Below are 9,649 nucleotides of genomic sequence, written 5' to 3'. Positions count from 1 at the left end.
GGAAGAAACCCCACACTGTGGAAGGGGGAATCACGAACACTGAATCATGCTGCAAAACACAGCATAATGCACAGTCCTCTCTGGTTACAAATATAAGATGGGTTTAGTTAAATAAATAGTTTTCATACAAGATGTCAGACAAGAGTGGTCCACCCCTAAAAGAGTTAGGTAGTTTTGGAGAACATTCAAAAAATACTTACTAAATTATAGTGAAACCAAACAGTCCCTGAGCTCTATTGATTTTGAAGGGGGCTGCACGAGGCACCCAGCTCTGCAATGAGCTGTGCAAAGAATGTCCCTTCCGTCCCACCAGTGGTGGCATTTGGACACTGTCTTAGGACTAGACCTGAGCCTCCAGCACAACAAAGCCTAAAGACTGTCTAAATCTAGAAGCTCTTCCATTTGCAAACTCATTGGCATCCAAGATTATTTCCAAACTTCGACACTCTGTGTGACCTGTATAACCAAAAACCCCAGGCTTGTCACATGTGTCATCTTCAAATGTTTTTAAAATGCAATAAATGTCCTTGTGCCCTGATCACCTTCCCTGCAGACTAAGCTGGAGAATACGATTGGGAAGAACTTAGTGTGCAGCGTCATCCAGGTACGCCCTGCCCAAGAGGACATCTTCATAGTCCTGCTCTCCTGGAGCTCCAGGGAATATGTCCCTGTGGACACGTCCTCACTAAGGATAGCCAGAAGATGCTCTGCACATGTGCCTTGGAGGGAAGAAGTAGGTGGTCTTGCCACCCCCATGGCTTCCTGGTTGTCCTCCTTGGGTAGGAGGGGTCTCCCCATCTCCCTCCTTGGGTAGGAGAAGATGCAGCTCCAATTTTGATTGTGGTGCCCAGTGCCCCTTCCACAGGGTAGTGAAACTGTCCACCGGCAAAAGTTCCTCTGCCTGCAGAGGTGGGAGGACAGTCTGGTGAATTCATTCAGGTCACCAAGAGCAGACCACCACTAGTGCCCTACTTTCTCTCTGCCTTGAAATCTGCAGTCCTCCCTCAGCCACCAATTACCCCTCTGGTGCGGAGCGATTGTCACCAAATATGAACCCAGCCAAGGCAGTGCCACCCTGAGGAAGTTGGTTGAGTTTCACAGACAGGCATGGATGGAAAGAAGGAGGTTCTCCAGATACAGCTGACAGTTGGGGAGGCAACATTGCCTCACCAGAAGCTGCCATGTAAAGGCAGTGCTGGGCTTCCTGATTCCTTTAGAGAATATGTTCTTAAGCCTTTTTATGATTTTCCATTGATGTTTGCAAGCAGATTGGTTCTTGAGATATGCATAAACCCAGCTTGGCTGAAGTGCCCTGAGCCATCCTATGTTTCTAGAAAAGAAACATTGATGGCAGAGTTTGGTAAACAAAGCTCTTATGACATAACAGGGACATCAATCCTGCCAGGAAGGTGGTGTGTGGTGGACCCAGACACACAACACCAGCATGTACCGAATCACTGGCTATGAAAGAATAAAAACTGAAAGCAAATAATAACAACTCCAAACTTTGTTCCATTTGTGTTCTCAGGGCCCCTTGACCCTCATTAATAAATAACAAAATATACAAATTAAGAAACAAGAAAAACAGAGCGGCAGAGGAACATAAATAAGGGAAAAAGGGAAAGGCACTTTGTCCAAGAAAGTTGGGCTGGATTCCCAGCTCAGGACAGCCCTTTCCTCACTACAGCTTGAAGATGCCAAAGTAGGTGTTGCCATGGCTGTACTGCACTTTTGTGGAGTCTGTCACATTGACAAAGACCATGTCATCTTCCCGGAGGTTGAAGACACCTCCCACACGGATGGACTGGAGTTCACAGAGGGTCTTCAAGTGTCCTTTTTCATGTGTCTTCAAAGAGCTCTGTGTCTTTTGTCCTTTCAGCAAGAGCCGGTCCACTTCCTTGGGGATATGTAAATAAATATAGAGGGTGAAGGGTGCCAAAGACACTTCCGTGGTGCAGAAGCTGACTTGGGAGTAGATGTAGTAGAGCCCTGCTTCCTCCACCTTCAGTTTCCCCTCCTTGTTGGATATCAAGCTGTTTGTGGGGCCATACATGGTCTCCCTCCACTCCAGCACTATAGGGAGAAAGCATGGCAGGTGAGTTCAGAGTAGGAGACTTCCAGTTTGGCAGGCTGATTTGGGGAGCACCCACAGACATCTGGCCTCAAAGCCTTTGTCTGTCTGTGGGGTGCATTTAATGGGGTACCCAGCCCAGGACACCAACCCCAGCCCAGGGGAGCAGGGACCCTTCGCCAATGCTGGAGCAGATTTAACCCCTGTTGCTGATCACTGGCTTTGTCAGCCTTGACTGGATATGTGGGCAGAGGTACATTTAGCTTCCTTCATCCAGCCAAGTGGAAATGCTTAGGGTGGACGATTGCTTGTGTTCACCACAACAGACCAAAGACTGTGTCAGTTCCATTTGCTGCCTTTATGGATCTCAGTGGGACACTCTCAGAGCACTACCAAAATATGCTGCAACTCTGCTCTTCAGAGCCTCCCATCCCAGTTTTTCCCAGCTGGGGGCTGCCTTTCCTCCAGAGTCTTTCCTCCTCTCAGCCTCTGGAGATGGCAAGACTTTACCAAGGAAGTACAAAAATTAACATTGCACAGTTGCTATTCCTACCTAAGTGCAGAGCTGCAAGGGCTTAGCACAGTGAGTGCTGTTTCCCATTGCCAAGACCAGGGCCCACAGAGATCAGGTGATGCCATGGATTTTGGGACACTTTTGGTGTCATCACAGTAGCTCATGTGGTTAGTGCAGATGAGCCCATACAGAGATCTGGAAGCCATGGCTGTAGGGGCTGAGCTCAGCTATGACCTCTGGAATTTGGATGTCTGCTTTCCCCAGCCTACAGGTACACCTGAAAGAGCAGCCAGGGAAGCAACTTGGCTCCAAGGGGAATAATGTATTCGACTACCCCAGCCCAGAGACAGTGTGCCATGGGTAGTCCTGGAGGAGCCACGCAGCCCATGGGCCCTGACCAAGCATCCCACAGGGTTATTTCCCCACACTGAGTTGAGCTCCAGGCAACTGCTGCTCTCTGGACCGTGCTTTATAGGCTCAACAAGTGTTTGAGCTGGGAGTTTTAAAAGACAGCAAGTTTCTCACTTCTCTGATCTTATCTAATACTAAGCTTTCCACAGGTAAACTGAGCACTGGGTGAAATGCTGCGTCAGAGATGGAAAGAGCAGTTGCCGATTACTGTCAGTTACTCCAGAATTAAATCAGAAGTGCTTAGATTGTGAAATCCTTGCCAGATGGAGTGACTGACCTTGCAAGCTCATACTCACTTTGGTAATCCTTGCTGCTGTGGGAAGTCCCTCAGCTAAGGATAAGCCAAGGGATAGAGCAACAAGGGCAACCACAGTCGATACAGTGGGATGCACAAATGCAAAAGGACTCAGGTGTTTCTCTCAAACCTGATGTGTCCATGGCTGTGAATAATTGCACCTTGACTAAACCAGTTTTGAGCCCTATGTTGTGACTCTAAAGCCCTCAGCCAGCCATCTTACTATTACTATGGGTGAGAAGAGTATTAAGTCAGCAGACGCAAATGCAAGCAGAGCCCTCCAGCAGCAGCCACCTTGGCAAGAGATGGCCAGGAGACCAAAAATATCTATTTTAAGAGCGAAAGAAAAGTGGGAGGTTGCTTTCCTTAAATACAAAGCTAAACATTTTCCACTCACAAAAAACACTGGAAAGATTAAGTCCTTGTGGTGCATTTCTAGGAAGGGCACACACAGGGCTACTGAGGACAGTTAGGATGTGTGAACCCCACATGACGCAGGTGCACGTGGTGATGTGACCACTGGGAGGTTTGCTATGTTTTGGGGACACACTTTTGTGCTGGAGTTGTTCTGCCCCTTTCCCCGCCCTTAGAGAGCCACAGAGCAGGGCTGGGAATGCACACTGCTGTAATCCTCTGGCTCCCTGGTCAATGTAGGACCAAGTGAGTCTGTCTTACCTGAGCCTGCCTTGTTGCTCTGCTGACCTGCCAGGTGAACTGCAATTGGCTCCCTCTTCTCTGCTGCAATTTAGAAAGGCCAGAGTTATTGATGCCTTGGCACTCACTGTTTCCCCAGTGCTCCTCTGCAGGGACTGCAGCACCTTCTGCCCTTAATGTTTCTCTACAGGTGAAGACATCATCTCCAGATTCCACCCCCAGCCCAGAGGGAGGCAGGACTCCACTCAGCAAAGACCTTCAGGTGCCTCTGAGGTGAAAACTCTGATGGATGAAGTCTGTGGAGGAGACGATGCCACCTTGTCCACTGTTGGAACAGGACCTGGATGTGCCTAAGCTCACCTGCCACAGACGTCTCATTCTTGCGCATCAAATGAGGATGCTCATGGTGCTCAGGACCTGCGATGTAAAAAGGCCACAGATTTAATTTCAGGCTCGATTTCAAGAACTTCAGACTGTCTACTCTGGCACCCAGAACCGCCTGCCCTGGGGAGACAGCCATGTCCAGTGTCACCCTCTGCCAGCCCACACCAAGCTCAGTCCTATACCCATGCAGATGCTCCAAACCCCAACCCATCCCCTTCCTCCACACCATGTCCTGAGAAACTCATGGGCTGTTGAAGGAGATCCCTTCCCAGGCCAAGGAGCTCCTCCTGCCCCAGCAAGCCATGAGTGCATTGGTTACACCAGGAAACTCACCTCTCTGCATTTCAAATTTAGGCTGCTCCTTGGGGGGTCTGTCCTGTTACAACAGCAAAAGTATATGTTTTTTTTTCAAAATCAATGATTTTTTGAAAGTTTCTATATAAAAGATACTCCGGTCATTGCTGAGGTTTGTAATATTTGGCTTCAACAGCCCTGTCAGCTTGTGACAGAGGATACCTGAAGCCAGAGAACCCCTCTTGTACCTCCCCCAGCTTCACACATGACCATGGGCTGTTTGCAGCAGGAAGTTTGTAGGGTTAATGTTCTTAGGTTTTATTCAATTAAAATGATGGGCAAAGTTTATTGAAAACAATAAGATAAACAAACAAGAAAAATCTCCTTTTCATGTGGGAGAGACATGATGCAAGTGCTGCCAATGTACATCCCTGCCCTGCAGTTGGGGTTTTCAAGACTGCTGAGCACAGCCTAGCTTAGACATAATTTTTAGTGGTCTGTTGGGTACTGTTGCAAACCTGAAGATTTAGCTGAGGCAGTTTTAGCTGAGGCATTTGTTGTCATCGGGCAGTGATAATGAGGAAGAAATGTTCCTCCCCTGTCTACTCTGGCCAGCACAGCCACTCCTAAGCAGTGAATTCAGGGCTGAGCAGGATGAGAGCACCTCATTGCAACGCACGTTGCAACGCAAATTGGCTCTTCTGCTTCCAAATGTGAGGAGTCTGCTCCAACTAGAGATGCCATCCCTGAGTCCATGGGGTGGCGATTTGCATAGCACCCTCATGCGACTCCTCACTGGTTGCCAGGAGCTGTTTCCTGGCCCAAGCCTTGCACTGTCATTGACACCTGGGCAAAGTGGGGGAAATGTGTTCCCAGTGGCAGGTGGCCACAAGAATCCTCACAGCCAGCACAGGACAGGAGCAAGGTGCCAGACAGCAGAAAATCAATTATTTTCAGACTGGAATCAGGGAGTAGTGCCAAGGTGGCTGTAGCTCCATCTTGCCCACCACAAGCCCCAAACACACCATCGCATGTTGCAGCTGGATGTGCTTTGATCAAGGGCATTTTAGGAAAAAATCAATGAGATTTTTCAATAATATAAATATAGTGTAAAAAGAATACAGTATAAAAAAGGGCATGTGCTACACAGCCTCAAAGTAAAGGGCACCCATGGTTTTAAAAAAAAGCTTGGGGTGAAGCTCTGTGTGTGATTGGGAGCCCCTCTCCTTCTTCAGTGGAATCTTTATCCACCCAACAGTATGTACCTTGCACTGGATGTTCTGGAAGCCCTTTATAACCTTTTCACAGTCCAATAATGTTGACTTCTGACCTTCTGCTGTCTGACATTTCTGTACTTTCTTCAGGAAGATGTAATCTTCATTTAAGCTCAACACCTCTTCCATCTGCCAACAGAGGAGAGAAGGGAGGGTCAATGGGATGTTAGTAGGAAACCTGCAACAGCTGGCAGCAGAGCCATGTTGCGTTCCTACCAGCAATAAATCCAGCCTGGGAAGCTCAGGGTCGGATGTTCGGCATTGGGATGATATGGGTAGACAAACCGTGGGCAACAAGAGCTCCCACCAGACACCCAACACAGCATCTGTGCCCTTATCCACTGGGAACTGAACCCATGAGATTCACTCTGAGATTCACCCCAAATGACAATGCTTAGGTGACAGGAGGATTGCTCAGGATCTATTTTCTATCATCTTGATAATTAATTTAAATGTCCATCTCTGACTTCTCCTAAAGAAATGGAAATCACAGTGGGTGGCTCAGGGGCTCGGGCTTTGCAGGTCCTTCCCCAATGGCCTCAGCCAGTAGATGCTCACTCAGCCCCTCACTGCCCTGTCCACTTAGAGGGGTTTTAAAGTTTTTCTACTCGCTTATTGACTAAAAGCGCTGCTATCAAAACAAAACATGTAGGTTGGAGCTGAATTGTGCCAAGATCTTCAGATTAAAAAAAAAATCAGAAAGCCAATAAGAAAATAATTAAACTCATCCAAATACTGATTTTTATATTTACACCTGGGGTTTTTTTTTTGTTTTTTTGGTTTTTGTTGTTGTTGTTGTTGTTCCTTGTAAAAACCTAACATTCTGTTAAATGGTAACGAGAAAGTGCAGCTGGACATGAAGGCACACAGCCAGGCAGAGAGCTCAGCACAGGTAGCAATAAGATATGGAGGATCAGGCTCTGAAGGCAACTGAAATCTTCTTGCCACCTCTGTCTGCATTTCAGCTGCCTCTGATCCTTGGCCATGTCTCCCTGTAGTCACATTTGCCTCTGCCAGAGACCCTCTACACATTTCTTCATAGGAGCCTGCAGCCTGCATGCAGTGAAGTCCCCTTCCAGCCCTCTGATACTAAAGCCCCTCTAGCTCAACATTGTTCTCCACCCTTGTAGATCAGAAACCACACATCTAAATTTCAATTTAATTGAAATGACACGTAAAAATCAGTAACATCCACCATATCAGTGTATCAGGTAAGAAAAACGCATTCTGGATTTTTGCCACATATTTCTTTAGCTGGCAGTCATTTCTGGCTTGAAGGAAAGTAGCTTTACATTGGTGATTTTAGGCATCATGCAGTGCAGCTGCAGCTATACCAACCTCAAAAACAGCTTTCTGGACTTTAACATTTTGGTAGATATTGTCCCAAGTATGAGACAGGATCACTAGTACTGTGTACCTTCAAAACTGGAGAAAGTACTAACGTCCAGCCTTTTCTTCCTTAAACTGCAAGACAGCACCTGAAGTGTGATGTTGATAAAATCACCGAAACATGAAAAAAATTTTATTTCTGGACCTTTCATCCTCTCAGTTAATGTCACAGTGCTACTAAGTGCTACAAAATCAGAAAAACCACCACCAAGCCTAAAACAGCCACTTGAATGTCTAAACCACACCCTCTTGTCCTCAGACTAGCCATCAGCTAGCAGATTTATTCTAAATGTCTCTTGGCAATTGGGCATTCTTTTTTTGTTAGCAAAGGGAACAGATCTCCCACATGCGTCTCATGGCAAAGTAAAGCAGAAATGAGAACATGGGTGTGAAAAATAATACTGCTGCCTCTATTCAGTGGTCAGCACCATTTTCCACTATATTGATCCTCTTGGTGAGCAGATCTCACCAGACCTAAAGTCAAAGCACGCCAGCAATCCAGCAGGGACAGAGAAAACCTTCTCTCTCCACTTACCTTATCTATCCTCATGTGAAGATACAAACAGAAGAGCACAGTCCCAATGATCTGCACTACCATAAATACAGTGAGGAAGCCCATGAACATTTTCATGGTGCCAGGAGATGTGCTGCTGATGGGACGGGGAGCCTCAGGGTTATACGGTTCGTTCATCCTCCGTGCAAGTTGCTGGGGCTCCTCCAAATGCGCTGCTTGCAAGTAGCATGAGAACTGTTGTGCGAGCGCCTGCTGCTCAGGGGATACAGGGTACAGCAACCTACACTTCCTGGAAAAAGATCTTCGTAGTGGGTAGGTTTGTTCACTACCATCTCCCAGAACAAACAACAACAAAAAAGTTGCTTAGACTTTCTTCTCTCTTGCACTTCCATGCTTTTTCCTACTGTTCTACCAGAAATAGAGAAAGGTTCTTATTTTGTGTATTCATATCTGCCCTTGAATCACTCAAAAATATTCCCTGGTGGGTTGTTTTTTTTTTTTACTGTTGTGGATGAAAGTTTTTGGCAAATTGCCTTAAAAGAAGTGCACACTGAATACAAGTACAGAGCTGCTGAGCAGTGCTGTGGGCTGCCAGGGGCTGGGAAACACTCAGAAATTTGGTTGTTTCTCAAAGGGGAAGAATGGCTTTTTCGTTTTGATTTCCTCTAAGAGAAGGATGATTTCTGCAGTGAAGATGCTTGGCTGAGGCAGGTGGGTTGTGCTGGTTTCTGCTTTCCCTTGTGCTCTCCCTGGGTGATGTCTCTGCCTGGGTAGGCTGGATGATCTGGGAGAAAGGACCATCTGTACAGATACTGTAACCCTGGTGTGGGCACAGCTTTCATGCTCTTCAGCAGACAATGAGACTTCGAGCTTGGTGCTTGGCTATTAGTTTGGAGAGACAAGTTTTAAGCAGCTTTCTTGATACCCTAGTGGGGTGCTCACCCTGTACCCAAGGGCACAAGCCATCTCATACCCTGCCCCACTTATCCCTGTTACCTGTACCTATGTACCTAGACATGGAAAGGGCTGTTGGGGATGCCAGATATTCCAGTCAGCTTCTGACCACCCAGTATCACTGCCATGCAACTTTGAGAAACCCATGTCCTCTCTACACCCTGACCTCTCTCGAGCTGGCTGCAGGGATGTGAGGTCCTGCCCCCCAGCTCTTCAGGAATCCAACATTCATGAGTACATGTAACGCTGCTAAAATAATATACCAAGTAAATACCAGGGGGTCCTCATTGCTTGCAACAGCGGACAGAGCTCATTTTCTCCATGTAAAGAGAATAAATGTGGGGGTTTGTTGGTATGCAGAGGAGGGGGGCTGCAAGAATATGTTGAGGAGGACTGGAGTGCTGGTTTGAAGGCTTCATCAACCATCATGCAGAGTTGTTTTGAAAGCGGTATGCTAGAGGAGGTGTTATCAGTTGTGCACACAGCCAATACAGGGTTGGATCTTGTTGGTGGGGAGTGCTGAACAGGTCCTGCCTGCCAGCACCCCCAGGAGAGGAGGGTACACAATGCCTTTTGGGGCTGCTTAGAGCACTGCAGGATGGAGTCCAGCATCTGCTTTTCCTATCTGCCTTCTCTCCCGCATCCTGCCCTGTGTGGTTAAGGTGCTGTGAGCTGCAAATGCAAATGCTGGTAACAAAGCACAAACACCTCTGCAACTGAATCAGGGTTTGATCTTAGCAGGTCACTGTGCTCCTAAATATAACATCCTAATCACAAGTGTGGGATGGCTCCAGGTTCTTTGTGGGCAACATTTGAGTAACAGGATAGAGGATGTCTTGGGGTTGAGGCCCTGGCTGGTGCTTTGGAGTCTTGTAACCCTTCAGCTTGCCAGGAC

General features: G+C 47.3%; 1 protein-coding gene across 1 annotated transcript; it reads right to left on the bottom strand.

The window, feature by feature from the left end:
* Positions 1–1,489: 1,489 nt before the first annotated feature.
* On the bottom strand, positions 1,490–8,068 carry CD40LG (CD40 ligand). The gene is made up of 6 exons (XM_039722679.1): positions 7,822–8,068; positions 5,889–6,026; positions 4,663–4,705; positions 4,306–4,362; positions 3,967–4,029; positions 1,490–2,073 (listed from the first exon to the last, which is right to left on the bottom strand). Exons 1-6 carry the CDS (start codon positions 7,975–7,977, stop codon positions 1,682–1,684), a joined length of 849 nt encoding a protein of 282 aa, XP_039578613.1. The 5' UTR covers positions 7,978–8,068; the 3' UTR covers positions 1,490–1,681.
* Between the last annotated feature and the right edge of the window lie 1,581 nt (positions 8,069–9,649).

The sequence above is a fragment of the Passer montanus genome, unplaced genomic scaffold (genome assembly GCF_014805655.1).
Source record: "Passer montanus isolate IOZ18808 unplaced genomic scaffold, ASM1480565v1 scaffold49, whole genome shotgun sequence".
NCBI classification, from domain to species: Eukaryota; Metazoa; Chordata; class Aves; order Passeriformes; family Passeridae; genus Passer; species Passer montanus.
Note: the sequence above shows the minus strand (reverse complement) of the source record. Positions and strands in the feature narration are given on the sequence as shown.